Genomic DNA, 19,549 nt, shown 5'->3' with positions numbered 1-19,549 from the left:
AAGATTGATTAAAGAAAGAAAGGAGGTTAGAGATGTGATGAAGGAGAAGTTTGGCATGAGATAAAGTATGGAGGTGGTGGTGGAGACAAAGTCGACCATTCCGCCATGTTTCCGTACATACTACACAGATGTCCCTAAGTGCAAACAAAACATTTCATTGCCATATGATTGACAAAATGTCAAGGTCATTCACGAAAACATTTTGTTTTTACTTTCATTTTTTTATTCCTTGTTTGAAAGTGCGTTTTGGAGGATATGGGGATGCAGAGAGAAAGCATCGGATTATCAGGAAGAGACGTTGTTCGTACAATATTCCAACGGTCCATCAGCATGTCCGAGGGCATGTTGAACCTCGTTTAATTTGACCATCCTGGACGTGCAGGTCGGTGCATCGTGCTGGGATGAATCCAAGAAGAGTCTCCATTGTAAGCATGTTTGGTATACCGTACTCCAGAACTCGATTTTTGGAGGAGTGATCGGGAATGGGCTACATTTATTCGAGCAAGGCAGCGATTGAAGAACGCTCGGAGTCAAATCACCAATGTGCGAACGCACGGGCACGGGCACCATACTGGCCGGCAACCAGCGTGCCCCATGATACAGCAGCCCGATTTTGTAATGGAATTCCACTTCCTTAGGAATTATACTGATGTTATGTAACTTGTAAACAAATTAAAAGATGAAGACTCGTGTGATAAGCACCAACACCATTGTGCTGAGTGCAGGAAAGGTCCAAAGAACCAGAGGAAGGACCCGGACAACATCACCACAAGGATGGACATTTCAATAACCATGGAAAAGGATCTTGGAAATTGGGATAAAAACGTTAGTTTTATTTGGAGCTATCAGTCAACACAGGAAAGTTTGAGGGTTAGTCTAGTAACAAAAGTTCCTTTTCTGTGTTCTTTGCATCTTAACCAACAGCATTTGATACCAAAAGTGCTGAATCCATTTTCAAAATAAATACAACAGGTAGAAAACAAAACTCCATGTAAACCGACTTGCACCTAAATCCTAAACTAACACTTCAACCAAAGAGCTTTGCGTGGCGAGGCGAGCGGCGATATCTGTGAAGATGCACGACCAGGTCTCGGTCCATAGCCAATTGCCCCAAAGCAAAAAAGGGCCATCTCGCATTTGTCGACTTCTTGCAGAATCCCTCTTGAATTGTGATTGGTTCAAGTTCGGTGATGCCTTTCATTAATCCAGCCAATCAGAACTTGAGGCTGAAGCCCACCCCCACGGCCGACACACCCTGATTGGTGGATGTCAGGTGGAAACCGCCGTCTTTTATATCATCGTCTCCCTGAAATGACACACACACACAAACATGCATTTTAAGGCCATTTTCCCTGCTAGAGTGGGGGTTAGTCCTGAAATGACAACATTGATAATTATTACATCACATTCATCTGATTATAATCAATTTTAATTTACGAGTCACAGAAGAAGCATGCGTGTGAAGAAGATCAAACACATGAAAAGTTATGCAAACCCGTGCCTGGCCTTGGAAACATGATCTACTCTCACGGACTAATTAGAGTATATAATGAAAATCTAGGTTCAGGTTTGAGGATCGGAATCTCCAGGACTAAATAAGTGGGCAAATCTGGAATAGAATCTGTAAATTTAAAGAAATTACCGATTCTTATAATCAAGTGTATATCTTATAACTTAAAGCAGGGCTGTCCTTCCTCCTCCATATTGCCAAAGCATTAACCCTTTGAGTACGGATGACGTCCAGTGCCGCAACCCTCAAAAAAGTTTTGTGTACGGATGACGTCATTACACGTCATCGACTATACCTATAAATAGATAGTCAGTAAGTGGTTGCATTCCCGTAATGCCAAATTAATCCCGTACCGGGGGTATTTTTATCAAAAAAGAATCCCGTACTCAAAGGGTTAAAGTTAACTTTTTCTACTGTTCCAACAATTATATTGAGTGAAAAAAGAAAATTAAGGAATGTGCCCAAAGTGCAACTTTATCGAGTAAAACGGAAATAAATTAACCAACGGGATCGCTGTGCCTGGGTACTCCATGGGGGAAATTGCCCGAGTGAGGAAGGCAAAATAAATCAAATTAAAAGAACAATTGACATAATGAGAGGATTACCATGAGTAAAGCAACAGGACAAGTGAACTCCAAGCGCTCATCATCAAATGCCTGATACTCATATAAGTATGAATCACTAATCGCTTGCCAAGCCAGCCGTCCTTAACAGGGTCGTTGCAGTGCTTCCTTGAGCGCCCAAGCCAATTTGGCGAGCACTATACAAGCTTATTGGTAATGGAACACCCCTGTTTCCTCCTCCTGCTCTCTGCCACCTCCTCCTCCTCCCTCTCCCTGTCCTCCTGCTGCTCCTGCTCTGCACTCTTCCTCCTCCCCGCTCACCCTCCTCTTTCACCCCGCTCACCCCTCCTCCTGTCCTTCTCTCACTCCCGCTCACACTTCCTCCTGCTCTACACTCGCCCACTCCCGATCCACGCTCACTCCCCCTCCCCCTTCTTCCTCCCCTCTCACCATCCTCCTACTCTCACCTCTCCCGTCCCCCTGCTCCCTTCTGTTAGCTTTGCCAGTAATAAATAAACCCCTACCACTGCCTGAGCCTCTATGTCGGGTACCCGGGGACAGGTGCCGCTCTCGGGGAGGAGGGGGCTCTACTTCCATGGAGACTCCACGTCACGTGGGACAAATGACGGCGTTATGAAGCGTGCCATTGTGCCCCAAGTGGATTGTGGTGCTTGTGGGGAGAAACACCTGAAAAGCTCTGAGGATACCTTCTGCTTGTGCTACTTCTCCAACATTTCTTTGCCATCCGCGAGATAAGCTGTACGGATCAGTGACCCCCACCACCTCCCCACCAAAGACCTCCGATTTATTTACATGGCAATGCCTGCTCTCTTTATCGAACTAGTTGACAACCTTAGATCGGCGAGGAATGCGTCCGACTGCAAATATGGAGTTTAAAATATATATATATATATATTGACTTTTTTTTACATAGCTTCATCAGATGTGCAATGACATCACAAGGTGACGCAAGTGAAAGACCTCTATAAACACGGCCTTACAACTAGTCAAAAAACCCCTCCCAGAACGAAGTCCGTTACCAAGTGGCTGTACGCAAGACCACCCTCAGGAGGCCTTGGACTGCTGCCCCTCTTATTTCGTGGCTGCTCGCTCTTGGCCGGCCATGTTGGGAACATTGCAGATTTGATGGGCAGCGGGCTTTCTGTAAAATACTTGTGATCAAGGCCCTCCTCAGAAGTGATGCGCCGGGAAGGGCAGTACGTCAGGAACCTGCAAGAGATATCGGCAACTGAGTCAGCAGGTGTTTTGGAACAAGAGGTCTGGTAGACTGGGGCTGGGTAAAGTAGTGAGTGGGATGGACCGGGGATGGACAGATTACTGAGTGGGGTGGAGTGAAGCTGGATAGAGTAGCGAGTGGGATGGACAGAGTATCGAGTAAGAGGGCTGGATAGATTAGCAAGTGTGTTGGAGCGGGGCTAGGTAGAGTAGCAAGTGTGGTGGAGCGGGGCTGGGTAGCGTAGCAAGTGTGGTGGAGCGGGGCTGGGTAGAGTTGCGAGTGTGGTGGAGGGGGGCTAGGTAGAGTAGCAAGTGTAGTGGAGGGGGGCTGGGTAGAGTAGCAAGTGTGGTGGAGGGGGGCTGGGTAGAGTAGCAAGTGTGGTGGAGGGGGGCTAGGTAGAGTAGCAAGTGTGGTGGAGGGGGGCTAGGTAGCGTAGCAAGTGTGGTGGAGCGGGGCTGGGTAGAGTTGCGAGTGTGGTGGAGGGGGGCTAGGTAGAGTAGCAAGTGTGTTGGAGCGGGGCTAGGTAGAGTAGCAAGTGTGGTGGAGCGGGGCTGGGTAGCGTAGCAAGTGTGGTGGAGGGGGGCTAGGTAGAGTAGCAAGTGTGGTGGAGGGGGGCTAGGTAGAGTAGCAAGTGTAGTGGAGGGGGGCTGGGTAGAGTAGCAAGTGTGGTGGAGGGGGGCTGGGTAGAGTAGCAAGTGTGGTGGAGGGGGGCTGGGTAGAGTAGCAAGTGTGGTGGATGGGGGCTGGGTAGAGTAGCAAGTGTGGTGGAGGGGGGCTAGGTAGAGTAGCAAGTGTAGTGGAGGGGGGCTGGGTAGAGTTGCGAATATGGTGGAGCAGGGCTGGTTTGAAAAGGGAGTGTGGAGGGGGGCTGGGTAGAGTTGCGAATGTGGTGGAACAGGGCTGGTTTGAAAAGGGAGTGTGGAGGGGTACAATTTATGCAGTTAGCAGCAGTGCGGTACTAAGAAGCATACTTGTTCATAAGATCAAAACCCTGGTCTGAGAGCACTGCTACAAAACGCTTCCGCAGGTTATTGTACGGATGTTCAGCAAAAGTCATTTTCTTTACAGCTGGCAGTTCTCCGTAACCCGGCCAAATCTTCTCATTTGGCGAGCCAAGTTCCTATGTGGAGAGGAAAATAGAAAAGGGCAGTATTAGGGAACGAGCAGGAAATTACCTCAGTCGGAGGAGAAGGGGATAAGAGCGGTGAGAGCCCGATTAAACGATACCTTGAAGATGCGATTTATTTGATCGATTTCTGATTTCCCCGGAAACAAGGGCTTCTGGGTGAGCAACTCGGCAAAAATACAACCCACGGACCACAAGTCCACTGGAGTAGAGTATTCCTGTGGGAGGCAGAGAGAGAGCAGTATGGACTAAGTGAGAAATTTGTGGATTATCGGAGAAGAAATGGATTTCAAAAGTAAAAAAAAAAAAAATTCCATTGGAAGTACAATGATTTGTTATGGCCTTGGATCCAAATGAGATCTAGTCCTTACTACAGTGCGTGGTTACTCTGCCATTAGGGTAGTGGCCAAAGTCCAGGGGCTTGCTTCCTCAAATGGAAAGTTAACCCAAATTAAGGTAACTTTCGGCCACTAGGCTCAAAAGTGCGCACCCACAACGAGGCAATCCAGAAACCATAATCTTGCCAATCTCAAGGCTGAACTCTCCAGCCGGTGTCCTTCCTCCAAGTCATGGTAGTGCCTCGTCAGGTTCATCTCTAGTGTACGCTCCCGCTCCATCTCTTCCTCACCTCAAATGGCTGTACTGCAGACTCTCCTCGATTACAAGGCAGAATGTCTAAACCTTGTCTGTCTCAAATTTCATGAACCTGACTCATCCCGTTCTGTTCCCGTCTCACCCTGTTGTACCCACTGTCTACTGGACTTCATACCCAAAAAGGTAGAGACGGTTCTGCTCGGCCTTGACCCTCCTTTGGTGTTGCGCCCAGATGACATCAGTGCTCATGTTCTCAAATCTCGCTCTGCTGCTTTGCTTCTCCCGTCTATACTATTCACCCTGTTCTTCTCCGTTGGGCTCCTCCAATTTGCCAACATTACTCCCATTCACAAGAAGATGCAAAAACAGATCCCATCAACTACAGAGTTGTGCCTCGTCAGGCACATCCGAGCCTACGGAATCGGATCATTACTGCCGATGTCAAGTTTTTCCTGTTTTCACACAGCTTGGTCTCTGACAATCAGTTTGGATTCTGGACATGGCACTGTTCCTTTCTCAGTAAATGTGGCCTTGTATCTCCAAACAAGGGGTCAGGACCATCTCCCTGGCCATAACTCGGGTATGCAACAAAGTCTGGCATCCAGCTTTGCTCGCCAAGCTCCTTGCCCATGGCATAGAAGGCCGCATTCATTCCTCGACTTGACTTCCTCCACTGAAGCAGTCAATGTTATGTCATCAATGGAACCCTCTCATCCTCTCTCCCAGTGGAGGTTAGAGTGCCTCAAGGCAGTATCTTGGGCCCAGTTTTGTTCCTCGTCTACCAAAGCAACATCTCTTCCTTTTATCAGACTCCACATTGTGTTATACAGTACTCCTCTTCCCCTCACCCTCCTCCCCCCCCCACCCCACTAGGCAGACATCAGTTGCATCTCCCTCTGCTGATCTGGAAATGATTCTACGCTGGTCTGATAAATGGAATTTCACTGTCTCATCGTGTGACTCCGAAAGGATCGTCAAATAAACGCATCCATTTCCATGGTCAGCCACTGGAATAGGTTCAGTCTCTTGAACTTGTAGGCCTCACCCCCCCCCGCCCCCCCCCCCCATGACTTTTCCTGGACTGACCACATAGCAAAGCTGGCCTCAAAGCCAGCCATAGACTGGGCATACACTGTCGATCCACGTCTTTGCTCAGAAAATCAAAATCTTCATCATCTGCGAGGCGTTTGTCCATAACTCGATGGAGTATTGCTTGTTCCTATTGGCTGGGGCCCCAGCATCACATCAGTCTTTCCCGGATACAGTGAAATCTAAAACTCTCAGCATTGTTTGAATCTCCATTGATGAGTCTGAAGCACAAGGCCTGTTCCTCTCACATCCCAGGTCGGTGGCCTCTGTTATTGGTGTTGTTATTGTTATTTTACCAACTCCGCTCTCGCCAAGCTCGCTCTGCTCTCCCAGCCCTGCAACGCTCCCAAGCTCGAACAGGATGTGTGTTCTTGCATTAACCCTACCTCACCCAACCTTATTACTTGCAGGTTAATGCATTTCCTCCATCCCCTTCTCTCTCTCTTTTCCTGTTTGTTCATTCCTTTGATTATTGTATCCAATTCAAAATAAAATAAAATAAATTGTCCCGCTACCCCACTGTCTGTTCATACGTTCTCTCACCTCACTCTTCTGTGAGCCTCAATTTTGTAAAGAAAGAAAGAAAGAAAAAGCTACTGATATGCAATCGCAGCAAGTAGTAACTGCCATTGTGGTTTCAGCCAGACCTCCACTTTACAGACTACGGTTGCAGGGACAAACCTCAAGATTTTGGGTCATGATTAACAAGATCCTCAACCTCCCACCCCCTTCCGACCCCCACGTGTTGCACCTTGGTTCCGAGAAGCAGTTCTGGCGCACGATACCAAAGTGTCACCACCACGGGGGTGTACTGCTTGAGAGGGGAACCATACTCCCGTGCCAAGCCAAAGTCCCCAATCTGAAAACCAACAAAACAAATGGTTCCCTGAGGGATGGGAACGAACGCCATTGTACGAAACAATTTCATGATCTTCCAATTAGTTTGGCAGAACGCCACATTGTAATCATACTGACGATGTGGGAAAGGACAATAGATAGGAGAAGTGTGCAATAAACGTCACACACCTTTAAGATCCCAGCATGACTCAGGAGGAGGTTTGAAGTCTTGAGGTCTCTGTGTAGGATCCAGTTATCATGAAGGTGCTTTACCCCCTTTAGTAGTTGGATCATCAGAGTTTTCACCTCACCTGGAAGTGAACAGGAATAAACCAGGCATGAAAGTAGGAAGGTTGAAGGACGGAGAGGTCTCCATGAATCACCACCCAAAAGTGTCAGTGTGGAAAGGTCACATGGGTTTTCACCATTTTACATGGACAACACTCCTGGACTGCCCTATTTGTGTGTTATCATCATCATCATCAGGACAAAATGGTCACCATACCCCTGACTTAACGGAAAATGACACGGAGAATGCAAGATGCTGACCAGGAAGGAAGGGAGTTTTCATGGTCTCCATGAGGCTTTTGAGATCATGTTCCACATAGTTCATCACAATGTAGATCTTGTCCATGTTGCTTCCAACTACAATCTCCTGCACACGGTGATACCACGGTGCTGTGAGCAGAAAGCCCTTTTCCCCATCATCTCAGTTGTCGTAAATACTGTCGTGATGATGCAAGCAGGAAGCACAAATGTCACCACCTCCATACATGTTATCGTGCCTGGTCACCTGAAGGACCCTATAGCAAATCAGCAAAACCAGAAATCCAACTCACCCTCACGTGCACAATGTTATCGTGTTGTGCCTTCAGAAGGGTGTTGATTTCTCGGAGCGACGTGATGGGAAATCCCTCCTTTTCTTTCTCCATCTTGAGCCTCTTAAGGGCCACCACTTCATCTAGAGTGATGGAAATTCCATGAGTCGTGACGACGTGAAGGTCTCGGGTTAAATTCCGTGCCGGACGGCCGGTGTGTCATGTCAGAAAGCGTTTCACCTGTTTTCTTATCCTTGGCTCTGTACACGACCCCATACGTGCCCTCCTCTATCCTGTTGAGGCACAGGAACTCCTCCACGCTGCGGCAACCCTTTGTGGGATATTGGGGTTTGTTCACATATGAGCTTTGGCAATCACAAAACGACTCGGACGGCAGTACGTGATCATCACTACGATTGTTGCACAATGATCTTTCAAATATTCGAAAATAAACATCACGATCGCTCAACACTACCTTCAACTTTGGACACGGACACCATCTCATCCACATACACATTTGCGTTACTCGTCGAAGGGAGTTCAGAGAGATCTTGGGTAAATTAAGAGTTTTAAATACAATTAGGTCATGGTGTTCGTTTGAATTCCAGAAAAGAGTAGAAGTGAATGTTTGGTTGATGATCAAACTCTTGGGAGAGCTTTTAATAAAGGTGCTGCCACCTAACATTTAAATACACAAATGTTCATTGTTTTTGGAGGTTTGGCCTGTAGGAAGGTGGAGGCCAAAGGTTTGAGATAAATACAGGATTATTGAGTTTAAGGATTAAGCCTCAAAAATGACAGACCTTGACCCTTTTATTTACCAGACAAGGTGATGTAATGGTTAGACCGTTAGAGCATCCACTCGGAGTCTGGGAGGTCGGCGGTTCAAACCCCGGCTGAGTGATACAAAAGACTTCAAAAAGGTGCGTGCTGCATTCTTGCTTGAATTTCAGCTTTTAAAAGTATAAGAGCATGGAGAAGCGCAACCATCGGATGGCATCCAGGGGGAGGAGGAAACTCCTCCTTAGAAAATGCCTCGCTGAGTGTGGTGAGAAAGGTGGTGCCATTGTTATGGCATCGTTGGTACCCAGAGTGCCCAAGGAAGTGACAGCACTTCCTCCAAGCTCAGTGGCTCTGTTTTCCTCGTCTAACAGTCCTGTGTTGTGTATTCGTCTGTAAGTTCATGTGTGTGGCAGCTCCACTACAAGCCTTAGATCCTATAAAAATAAAAACCCTCGGCACCAAGGCAAGCAATGCTCGAGTGAATCGATGCTGACCTGGATGCTGCTGACCTGGACACATGCTGACTGTACCTGGATGGCAGGCAGGTATGGAGGAAGTTCAGGCTTTTGTGGTAGTGGGGAGAGCGGGGGAGACTCGGGAAGGTAATCCGGAGAGATTTCCTCTTTTGACTCTGCATCCTTGCAATCACTCCCTGCAGAGTCAAACTTCGACTCCACAGCTAAAGGAAACGAAGCCAGAATGTGCAAGAGAAAGGTTCAACATGTGAGCCATAAATGTCGAGCCACTAATCTGTTTGGCAAGAGCACCCAGACTTTTAGTTGAACTGTCAAAGGATCTCATGTTCACTTCCCCACCTCCAGACGGTGCGTTTTCCTCTTCGTCTTCTTCGTCACTGCAAACCTCCCCCGCCTCTCCACCTGCACGGAGCATCCACGCAAAAGCACACATGCCTTGTACACATGTAGTGAGGGTGAATGTAATGTAAAGAACATGGTGTGAGGATATGGCGAAGTTATTCAAAGCAGGAAAGGAAACGACAAACTTGAGTTCTTTTGGGACATTACGATGTTCCGGAAGTGTTCATGAGGTGTGGAAAAGGCACAAAGGGCCAAACGTAGGGGAAGTAAATGCACATTTCATACCAGAAAGTTCAGAGACCATCTTACCCCACACAGTCTTGAGAAACAAGGACATGGGCAGGGGCAGGGTCTAAAACCCTGCGAACCCTAAAACCCTGTCTGGTAAACCCTGCGGTCTGCGAGCAGCAAATTTGATTGGTCATGATGCAAGTATTTGGTCACACTCGCCTGGTGTTGGCTTAGCGGTTAGGGTGCCGGCTTGGGATCCTGGGTTCGAATCCCGGTCGATCACTGAATTAACGCCTGGGGGGTTGACTCAGCCTGTCATCCTTCCGAGGTCGGCAAATCGAGTACCAGCTTGCTGGGATGAATGATCACGGTGTGTACCCCGATTTAGAATAGGTACACCGTATCCCTGCGCATCGTAAGAGCGTGACCAAGGGTTGGCGTCAGGAAGGGCATCCGGCCATAAAAACATTGGCTCAAACAGGGAACCATGATTGTCATGGGGCCCGCAAGGCTAACCCCCGCTGTAGCGGGGAGAATGGCCTTAAAACAATCATTCATATTCATTCATTCATGATGCAAGTACTGCTAAACGGAAGGGTTTTGAAAATGCCAAGAAAGCGATTTGTGTTCTAGTTTTCAAGTAAATAATTCAGTTGGAATACAAAAAAAAAGTTAAATGGTAGAAAGTTTGTTTTTTTTTCCCTGGAAATTTACCACCATGATGCAGTCAGTGTCTTTTACATCGCCTTATCTAACACGTTACATTAGCCCTTCGTGCCTGGTGTTTGTGCCCTTTATTTAGTAACCCAATAGATTAATCCTGCTTTCCACTTTGTGAGTGCGGGGTAAAAACGAGAATTGTGAGATTGGATAATAAAGGTTTTTCTTTCACTTCACATTTATATTAAAATTTTAAAAAATCACTTAACCGTGAATTTACCGGCAATTTAAAGGCAGCCGAGCCTTGCGCACGATTGGCAGAAACACGTGTCATCATCACGTGCTTCACAAAAACTCAGAAACCCCACAAAGGTGGGACAATGGCCGCTTCGACATAATGAATTCTCAAAATGGCAACCGTTGATCCTTCTTCAAGCACAACACTAAGGTCAGTGATAAGAGTGAGGATGAGTGAGTTTGCAGAATAGAGCTAAGTGATGGGCTTCGCATGATGATAGGAGTCCTCAGACGGACAGCATGATGCACATGTTCAAAACCGCATGACGTACCGGATGCCAATGAAGCTGCATCTTGTCCTGAATGACTTTCGTCCGATACACCATCACTGCTGCTGCTTTCCATTCCCCTTTCTCCATCTTCATCCTCTTCATCTTCCTCCTCCCCATCCTCTTCATCATCGTCGTCATCGTCGTCATCCTCCTCGTCATAGTCATCGTCATCGTCGATGGCTCTGCCATCCCGCCCATCTGGGGTCACTCGCCGCATCATCCAGCCTTGATTCAGGGGCCTCCTGAGCCCCTCTGCATCAGAACCTGAGTCTGAGATGGGTTGAGTAAAGGTAACCATCATAAGACAGGAAGGGGGTTGGGGGAAGCATGAGATGTGGCGAATTGGGGAAATGAAAATAAAAATTGGGATATGTTGAGGAAAGAGTGTTAATAGTGATTTAGAGATCGCAACCAGAGAACATTCTTGGATTTCCATTTGTCACTATTTTCCTCACTCGTTCATTCATTGACGAATGAACAACGAAGGCTGGAAAGGGTGGACATGCGAATGGTTCGGTGGATGTGTGGAGTATCGTTGAGAGAGAGGAAGACAAATGATGAATTGTGAAAGATGATGGGAATAGAGCCTGTGATTGATGCTGTGAAGAGGAACAGGTTGAGATGGTTTGGTCATGTGTTGAGGAAGGATGAAAGTGACTGGTTGAGAAGAGTGATGGAAATGAATGTAGAAGGAAGTAGAAGACGGGGAAGACCGAGAAAGACTTGGCTAAAGATGGTGGAAGAAGAAATGCGGGCAAGGGGGTTAACAAGGGGAGATGCAGAAAATAGGGCAAAATGGAGAAGACTGTCATGGGGACCGCAAGGCTAACCCCCGCTCTAGCAGGGAAAATGGCCTTAAAATGCATGTTGTTGTTGTTGTTGTTGTTGTTGTTCATTCATTGACGAATTGAACAACATCCATTAATTTAAAACTTAAATAGTTAGAAGCTTGTAATTGTAGCTGGTAGGTCAAATGCGACACGTGGTTCTGATTAAAGTGGCTCTCACACTAAGACCACCGAGAGGCAACAAAGCTAACATTCAACACCAAACTGTATATAATAAATGAAAATAAAATATACTCGAGAGAAAACCCCAAATCACCTGTGGATGTGTCATGAGAGAAGTACTTTTTGTCATCGGGCTCAATGGCCTCCACATGTTCTGTCGGGATTTCAAATCCTGTTCTGTCTTTTCCTTGAACGAGAGGGTACACAGCTTATGGCAGGGGGACATGCCGGAAGACCAATTCAAAGAAAAGGAAAACAGAGGAAGACTAAGAAAAGGAAAGTGGAGGAGGATTAGGAAAGAGAAAATGGAGGACGAGTGAAGGAAAGGAAAAGTGGGCAGTTCAAGCTGTGCAAGCCGATGATCTTGGTACATCAAACCTCCATGGATGTGGTGCAAAATTGGACCATCTCGGTCGCACATTTGAGGCTCTGGTTGCTGGGCAGCCCTTTTTTCTTTTCCCCTTCCATGACTTCCATACTCCTGGTTAATGGCGTAACCGGCAAGTACCATCAACGCTGTGGGAACGGTGGACACGGACAGTTTATCAAATGCATACGGCTGTGTCCGAGGTCCGTGGCATAGACATGTCGAGGACCGTGAACGCCAAATCTGTGTATAGTTCTGCCTCGGCACACAATGCAATGTACGTAACTAGTACTACCAATAATAAATAACGTGGCAAAACAACTCATAACACATGAACCACACAAGTCATTGTAAGTATAACCCATGGCCTATTCCTCCCTTCAGAGGCATCTGGGGCCTATATACAAGACAATGACCAATGATTCACCACTGCACTCACCGTAGTTCCTTTCAGACGTGTTGGCCCTCGATGTCCGCTTCCCTCCTATGTCGCTCTCCCCAGTGTTATCGTGTTGTCGACTCCTGTGCGCTCGTTCTGCGAAGATAGACGAGGTCAGAATGACACAACGGAGCCGGGCTAACTAACAGCTCGGAATGAAAAAGACGGTTCATAGTCAAACCTTCTCTGCGGCTTTCCCTGTCTCTCCGGCGCTCGTCTACAGCCCTCTCCCTGGGTGCTCTTTCTCTGCCCGAGACCGAAGACCCCTGTTTTCGCACCCGCTCAAGCTTCTCCCTTACGACACGAGTGAGGACAACACGATCCCGTTAGAGTAAGCTCGGCCAATGAATAGGTGAGAAGTCTGGGCAAGACATGTACGCCAGGTAAGCTGCTTTGTGCCCACCTTTCACGGGCTGCCCTCTCTCGAGATCGTGCACGTCTGTGCTCTTTCTCGCTTCCTCGTGCACTGGTTCCACGTTCCGCCCGGTTCCGTTTCGCTCCGCGCTCCTCAACCCGCTGTACCCTCCCTGACAACGTATCATCGTCATTATGACTTTCATCCTCTACTGCCACACTCAGTAAATTGCATGCATCATAAAATATCCTACCCCGAGGTACTGGAACATTAGCAGCCATTTTGTTAAAATAGTTCTTTGAATGGGTGGAACCTTTAAAGGTCAAAAGTTGTTCTACCAGTGTACCATAAAACATGCTATTTCCTTTTCGGTTAATGCACGTCATGTGATCACCTTCCCGGGAGCGAGATCTTCTCCGTCGTCGTTCCTTGCGCCTGGCCTCCCTACGCTCGTGTCGTGCCGGCGGGGGTGGTTGGATAGCCAATGGCACCTCCTCATCCACACTTGAGTAACAGAGGAAGAGAAAGAGAAAGAAAAACACATTTTAGAGAGAGAACACATTTCCTCGTACGGTGTCCCGAGTTGCCGTGCTCTGCCAGGGTGCCCTACCGGTCGTCAATGCTAATGTCGGGTTGCACAGGTGAGGCAGTCACCATGATGATACGTTCTCGGAGTTCACCTTCCTCTAAAGCTTCCCGAGAAGGTTCTCTTTCATCCTGCAACCCAGTAGAGCACGTCACGTCGAGACTACTACTAGATTGCTGTAACCGACATTGGGACAGAATTCACGGCATCAAGATCTCCCCCTAAGACCCAACCTCCCCACTCGAGAGGGTAAAGTGTAAAATCCGTCACGTCACATGGGTAATACATACAATCTTATTTCGTTTGGCTTCTCTCTCCTCTTGCTCTCGCCGTCGTTTTTTTTCCTGTAGGATCTCATCCAAGGTCTTCACTTTCCAGGTCTCCTTCTCACCATCCAGCATGCCTGGAATATTTGGCACACGAAAACGTGAACACACCACACACCACACACCAGCCCTCAGCACCGTCATCTCGCCGAACTCAAGTACCGCTAACGATTAGCTTGGGTACAGATTAAATGCCACCTTAACGTGACCTTTAAAATGAACAACCCTTTACAAACGACCAAAATGCATGTACAAGCTCGACCCTAAAAAACCCCTCACCGACCGTCAACCTCGGTCTTCGGCCAACACCCCAGAGTCCAAAATGCCAGCCATTGCTCGAGCCAAAAACAGAAGGAATAGAACCTAACCCCATTACCAACCCCGACCCAAACCTCACCCCAATCCCCATGACCAACCCCGACCCAAACCTTACCCCAATCTTTGACTTCCATCTCTGCAATCCTTGCACTTGCCTTCCTGGAAACCCAACAGACCCCAGACTGTGAATTCCCAAAATGCTTGTTTGTGAAAAAGCATCCCAAGCCTTCCACCATAGGACGAGTATGGGGGTAACCGCTCGCTAAACGTGAACACAAACAGTTCTCTTATAGTTGCTTACTGAGCCTGCGATACAAATAACAAAATGAGCCAAGGTACCTCAGGGGAGAGTTTCAAAACCAGGTATCTTGTGATAAATCGTTACTCGAGTAAAAGTTTCTGCCTCTAGATTAAAGGTTAAACTTTGTGTAAAGATCGATATAATCAAAATATCACACATCATCTCAAGTGTTTCCACTAAATGGTTGTACATTATGGCAGGGGAGCGGACGGGTTGCATAGGAACCCCAAGACGGGAAGGGGTTTGGGGGAGGTGGGGGGGCTGCACAGGATCCCAAAAACACGGGAGGGAGGGGGGTGCAGGTGTTATAAAGCCATTTGTATTTCAAGGTTCTTAATGAATAATCAGATAGACGGTCCCAGCTCTTTATGTTTCCCCAAGATAGATCAGATAGAGTTATTTTCCCAATCAACAGATAAGTATGCACACAATCAGTGCAGAAGAGACATGACAACAGCGTTACAAATACATTAACTGCCTGCCACATTGTTGGGGAAGTTTTGCCATAGTCTTTCACGAACCAGCTGGTCAGATCCAACGATCGACTGGAAGCGATTGGGATTTCCGACATGAATTTGGAATTTGTTCGCATTTTGGACATGAATTTGGAATTCGTTCGAATTTTGGACACAAATTTGGAATTTTTTGGATTTTAGACATTAATTTGGAATTTGTTCAGGGTTCTGGGGGGAAGTGACTGGGATTTCCGACATGAATTTGGAATTTGTTCAGATTTCTGACATTAATTTGGTGTTTGTTCAGGGTTCCGCGGGGAAGTGATTGGGATTTCCGACATGAATTTGGAATTTGTTCGCATTTTGGACATGAATTTGGAATTTGTTCAGGGTTCCGCGGGGAAGTGATTGGGATTTCCGACATGAATTTGGAATTTGTTCGCATTTTGGACATGAATTTGGAATTCGTTCGAATTTTGGACACAAATTTGGAATTTTTTGGATTTTAGACATTAATTTGGAATTTGTTCAGGGTTCTGGGGGGAAGTGACTGGGATTTCCGACATGAATTTGGAATTTGTTCAGATTTCTGACATTAATTTGGTGTTTGTTCAGGGTTCCGTGGGGAAGCGATTGGGATTTTGGACATGAATTTGGAATTTGTGAGGATTTCAGACATTCATTTGGATTTTGTTCAGATTACCGACATGCATTTGGAATTTGTTTGGATTTCAGACATTAATGTGGAATTTGTTTGGATTTCAGACATGAATTTGGAATTTGTTCAGGGTTCTGGGGGGAAGCTATTAGGATTTTCATCATGAATTTGGAATTTGTTTGGATTTTGGACATGAATATGGAATTTGTTCGAATTTTGGACACAAATTTGGAATGTTTTGGATTTCAGACATTAATTTGGAATTTGTTCAGGGTTCTGGGGGGAAGTGACTGGGATTTCCGACATGAATTTGGAATTTGTTCAGATTTCCGACATGAATTTGGAGTTTGTTCAGATTTCAGACATGAATTTGGAATTTGTTCAGGGTTCTGGGGGGAAGTGACTGGGATTTCCGACATGAATTTGGAATTTGTTCAGATTTCAGACATGAATTTGGAATTTGTTCAGGGTTCTGGGGGGAAGTGACTGGGATTTCCGACATGAATTTGGAATTTGTTCAGATTTCTGACATTAATTTGGTGTTTGTTCAGATTTCTGACATTAATTTGGTGTTTGTTCAGGGTTCCGTGGGGAAGTGATTGGGATTTTGGACATGAATTTGGAATTTGTGAGGATTTCAGACATTCATTTGGATTTTGTTCAGATTACCGACATGAATTTGGAATTTGTTCAGGGTTCTGGGGGGAAGCTATTGGGATTTTCATCATGAATTTGGAATTTGTTTGGATTTTGGACATGAATTTGGAATTTGTTCAGGGTTCTGGGGGGAAGTGACTGAGATTTCCGACATGAATTTGGAATTTGTTCAGATTTCCGACATGAATTTGGAATTTGTTCAGATTTCAGACATGAATTTGGAATTTGTTCAGATTTCAGACATGAATTTGGAATTTGTTCAGGGTTCTGGGGGGAAGTGACTGGGATTTCCAACATGAATTTGGAATTTGTTCAGATTTCTGACATTAATTTGGAATTTGTTCAGATTTCTGACATTAATTTGGTGTTTGTTCAGGGTTCCGTGGGAAAGTGATTGGGATTTTGGACATGAATTTGGAATTTGTTCAGGGTTCTGGGGGGAAGTGACTGAGATTTCCGACATGAATTTGGAATTTGTTCAGATTTCAGACATGAATTTGGAATTTGTTCAGATTTCAGACATGAATTTGGAATTTGTTCAGATTTCAGACATGAATTTGGAATTTGTTCAGGGTTCTGGGGGGAAGTGACTGGGATTTCCAACATGAATTTGGAATTTGTTCAGATTTCTGACATTAATTTGGAATTTGTTCAGATTTCTGACATTAATTTGGTGTTTGTTCAGGGTTCCGTGGGAAAGTGATTGGGATTTTGGACATGAATTTGGAATTTGTGAGGATTTCAGATATTCATTTGGATTTTGTTCAGATTACCGACATGCATTTGGAATTTGTTTGGATTTCAGACATTAATGTGGAATTTGTTTGGATTTCAGACATGAATTTGGAATTTGTTCAGGGTTCTGGGGGGAAGCTATTGGGATTTTCATCATGAATTTGGAATTTGTTTGGATTTTGGACATGAATTTGGAATTTGTTCGAATTTTGGACACAAATTTGGAATTTTTTGGATTTCAGACATGAATTTGGAATTTGTTCAGGCTTCTGGGGGGAAGTGACTGGGATTTCCGACATGAATTTGGAATTTGTTCAGATTTCAGACATGAATTTGGAATTTGTTCAGGGTTCTGGGGGGAAGTGACTGGGATTTCCGACATGAATTTGGAATTTGTTCAGATTTCAGACATGAATTTGGAATTTGTTCAGATTTCTGACATTAATTTGGTGTTTGTTCAGGGTTCCGTGGGGAAGTGATTGGGATTTCCGACATGAATTTGGAATTTGTTCGCACTTTGGACATGAATTTGGAATTTGTTCGGGTTTTTGGACATCAATTTCGAATTATTCAGATTTCCGACACGAATTTGGAATTTGTTCAGATTTCTGACATTAATTTGGTGTTTGTTCAGGGTTCCGTGGGGAAGTGATTGGGATTTCCGACATGAATTTGGAATTTGTTCGCACTTTGGACATGAATTTGGAATTTGTTCGGGTTTTTGGACATCAATTTCGAATTATACAGATTTCCGACACGAATTTGGAATTTGTTCAGATTTCTGACATTAATTTGGTGTTTGTTCAGGGTTCCATGGGGAAGTGATTGGGATTTCCGACATGAATTTGGAATTTGTTCGCATTTTGGACATTAATTTGGAATTTGTTTGGGTTTTTGGACATTAATTTCGAATTATTCAGATTTCCGACATGAATTTGGAATTTGTTCGCATTTTGGACATGAATTTGGAATTTGTTTGGGTTTTCGGACATTAATTTTGAATTTATTCAGATTTCAGACACGAATTTGGAATTTGTTCAGGGTTCCAGGGACTCGTGTACTCTGCACAAAAATGTCCGCGGGTTCTTCAACGCCCACCAGGTAATGCCAGCAGACGGGACACCCGGCTTAATGTCAATCCGAGAGTTAGGGTTAGTGACGTAACACCAATCAGACAGCGGGGAATCGAACCCAGACTCGAGAGCTTCAAAGTAAGTGCGATCATAATACTCCTTGGAGATCTATAAACAGAAGAAGAAGAAACCTGCACCTCATCCGAATGACCTCGAAAGAAACGTTCCACAGGTATCTGGACAATAATCCCGATGTAGATCTTACTCACAATTCCTGTCCCGTGATCATCTCGGCTCGTGAGGACAGGTGGGCCGGCTGTGCGAAATTGACGGGCGAGCCGCTTGAGGGCCACGAGGAATCCACGATGGAAGCCGAGCGGGGTTTTGATGCCACAGGTAAAGGTATTTATGGATAAAGGTAGAGTATTGCTGGTAACACGAACTCGCTGGAGTGTTCTTGGAACGAATCCGGTTACTTGGAACAGTCCATAAACAAAAACATTGACATTCGGTAACCTTATAACGTCGGCTTCGCGGTCCAGCTTCGATCCAAACACTCAGAGGGGTCTCACGTTTAATGGCGGGACCGAGACAAGATGAAGGTCCACCTAATCTGGCTGTCCTTGAAACCCGGGCAGGTAAAGTTATACGTGCGCTTGGGTCATACTCCACGGCCTAGCAACGCGAGACACCTCGGAAGTGGATAGATTGTCACTTCCGGATTCAGCAGAGTCTGTACACGTTCAGAAAGAAGTGACATTAAGATTAAGCAAATACAGGTACACTTTGCACACTATACGAGAGTCCATAGCCTAACATTAACCAACAAATACTTGAGGCACTGCTGCCAACTACATCGTCTGAACGCATATAAAATGTATAAAGTGCCATACGGCGTATGACAAGGGTCCGCGAAAACTGAGCAGTGAGTCCGTCGATAAAGTTTATATAGATCGCATCTTCTTTGAAATAATGGCGTCTGCAAGGCCGTGAGGCTCTATATACGCCACGCTGGTCCAATCGATAGAAAATATCCGGGAGAGTTTGCTTTGACACTGACAGTCAATTCAGACTCCTCTGATCGTGATAGATTAGATGACGTCATATAATATTATAATAATAATAATAATGCATTTATTTTATATAGCGCTTTGTACTATATAATATGTATTATATAAGAGAGATATCTGTCTGTCTGTGTCGCCATTTTTCTCAGAGATGGCTGAACGGAACTTCGTCAAACTTTCAGAGGTTCATCTGTGAGTGCCTGGGAGTGTTTTAGGAAAAGCAAAAAAAAATTGAAAAAAAAGATCGGTTTTTTGGAGTTAAAAAAAAAAAATCGCTCGATAGTGCCGAAGCCTTTTTAAATTTATGACAGTTATATACAAGTACACATTCACATAAATCAATACAAAACAATCACCAGAGTCCAGA

At 45.6% G+C, this 19,549-nt stretch overlaps 1 protein-coding gene across 3 annotated transcripts; it reads right to left on the bottom strand.

Moving 5' to 3' along the window:
- Window positions 1-200: 200 nt before the first annotated feature.
- On the bottom strand, window positions 201-18,843 carry LOC137421377 (cyclin-dependent kinase 11B). 3 transcript variants are annotated; one of them, XM_068107380.2, is made up of 22 exons: window positions 18,385-18,843; window positions 14,352-14,395; window positions 13,883-13,995; window positions 13,617-13,723; window positions 13,401-13,510; window positions 13,055-13,178; window positions 12,833-12,945; window positions 12,652-12,747; window positions 12,224-12,361; window positions 11,940-12,032; window positions 10,836-11,105; window positions 9,373-9,435; window positions 9,088-9,236; window positions 8,015-8,105; window positions 7,796-7,917; window positions 7,506-7,611; window positions 7,146-7,267; window positions 6,871-6,978; window positions 4,538-4,654; window positions 4,282-4,430; window positions 3,114-3,303; window positions 201-1,306 (listed from the first exon to the last, which is right to left on the bottom strand). In XM_068107380.2, the coding sequence occupies exons 1-22, from the start codon at window positions 18,402-18,404 to the stop codon at window positions 1,214-1,216; spliced, it is 2,538 nt and encodes an 845-aa protein (XP_067963481.1). In that variant the 5' UTR covers window positions 18,405-18,843; the 3' UTR covers window positions 201-1,213. The 3 variants fall into 3 exon arrangements, with proteins under 3 accessions (XP_067963481.1, XP_067963482.1, XP_067963483.1); XM_068107381.2 differs by lacking the exon at window positions 14,352-14,395 and having other exon boundaries at window positions 18,385-18,820; XM_068107382.2 differs by lacking the exons at window positions 12,833-12,945; window positions 13,055-13,178 and having other exon boundaries at window positions 18,385-18,659.
- Window positions 18,844-19,549: the final 706 nt, after the last annotated feature.

This window comes from Myxine glutinosa, chromosome 2 (genome assembly GCF_964187855.1).
Source record: "Myxine glutinosa chromosome 2, kmMyxGlut1.1, whole genome shotgun sequence".
Lineage (NCBI taxonomy): Eukaryota > Metazoa > Chordata > Myxini > Myxiniformes > Myxinidae > Myxine > Myxine glutinosa.
Note: the sequence above shows the minus strand (reverse complement) of the source record. Positions and strands in the feature narration are given on the sequence as shown.

What these genes read in the sequence shown, in the direction of transcription:
- LOC137421377 (XM_068107380.2), bottom strand. Translation starts at nt 18,404, where the DNA reads ATGATCACGGGACAGGAATT. An exon ending in AAGATCTCGCTCCCGGGAAG is followed by an intron (nt 13,179 to 13,400) that starts GTGATCACATGA and finishes ATACGTTGTCAG; the next exon opens with GGAGGGTACAGCGGGTTGAG. An exon ending in GTCATGCTGGGATCTTAAAG is followed by an intron (nt 6,979 to 7,145) that starts GTGTGTGACGTT and finishes GTTGGTTTTCAG; the next exon opens with ATTGGGGACTTTGGCTTGGC.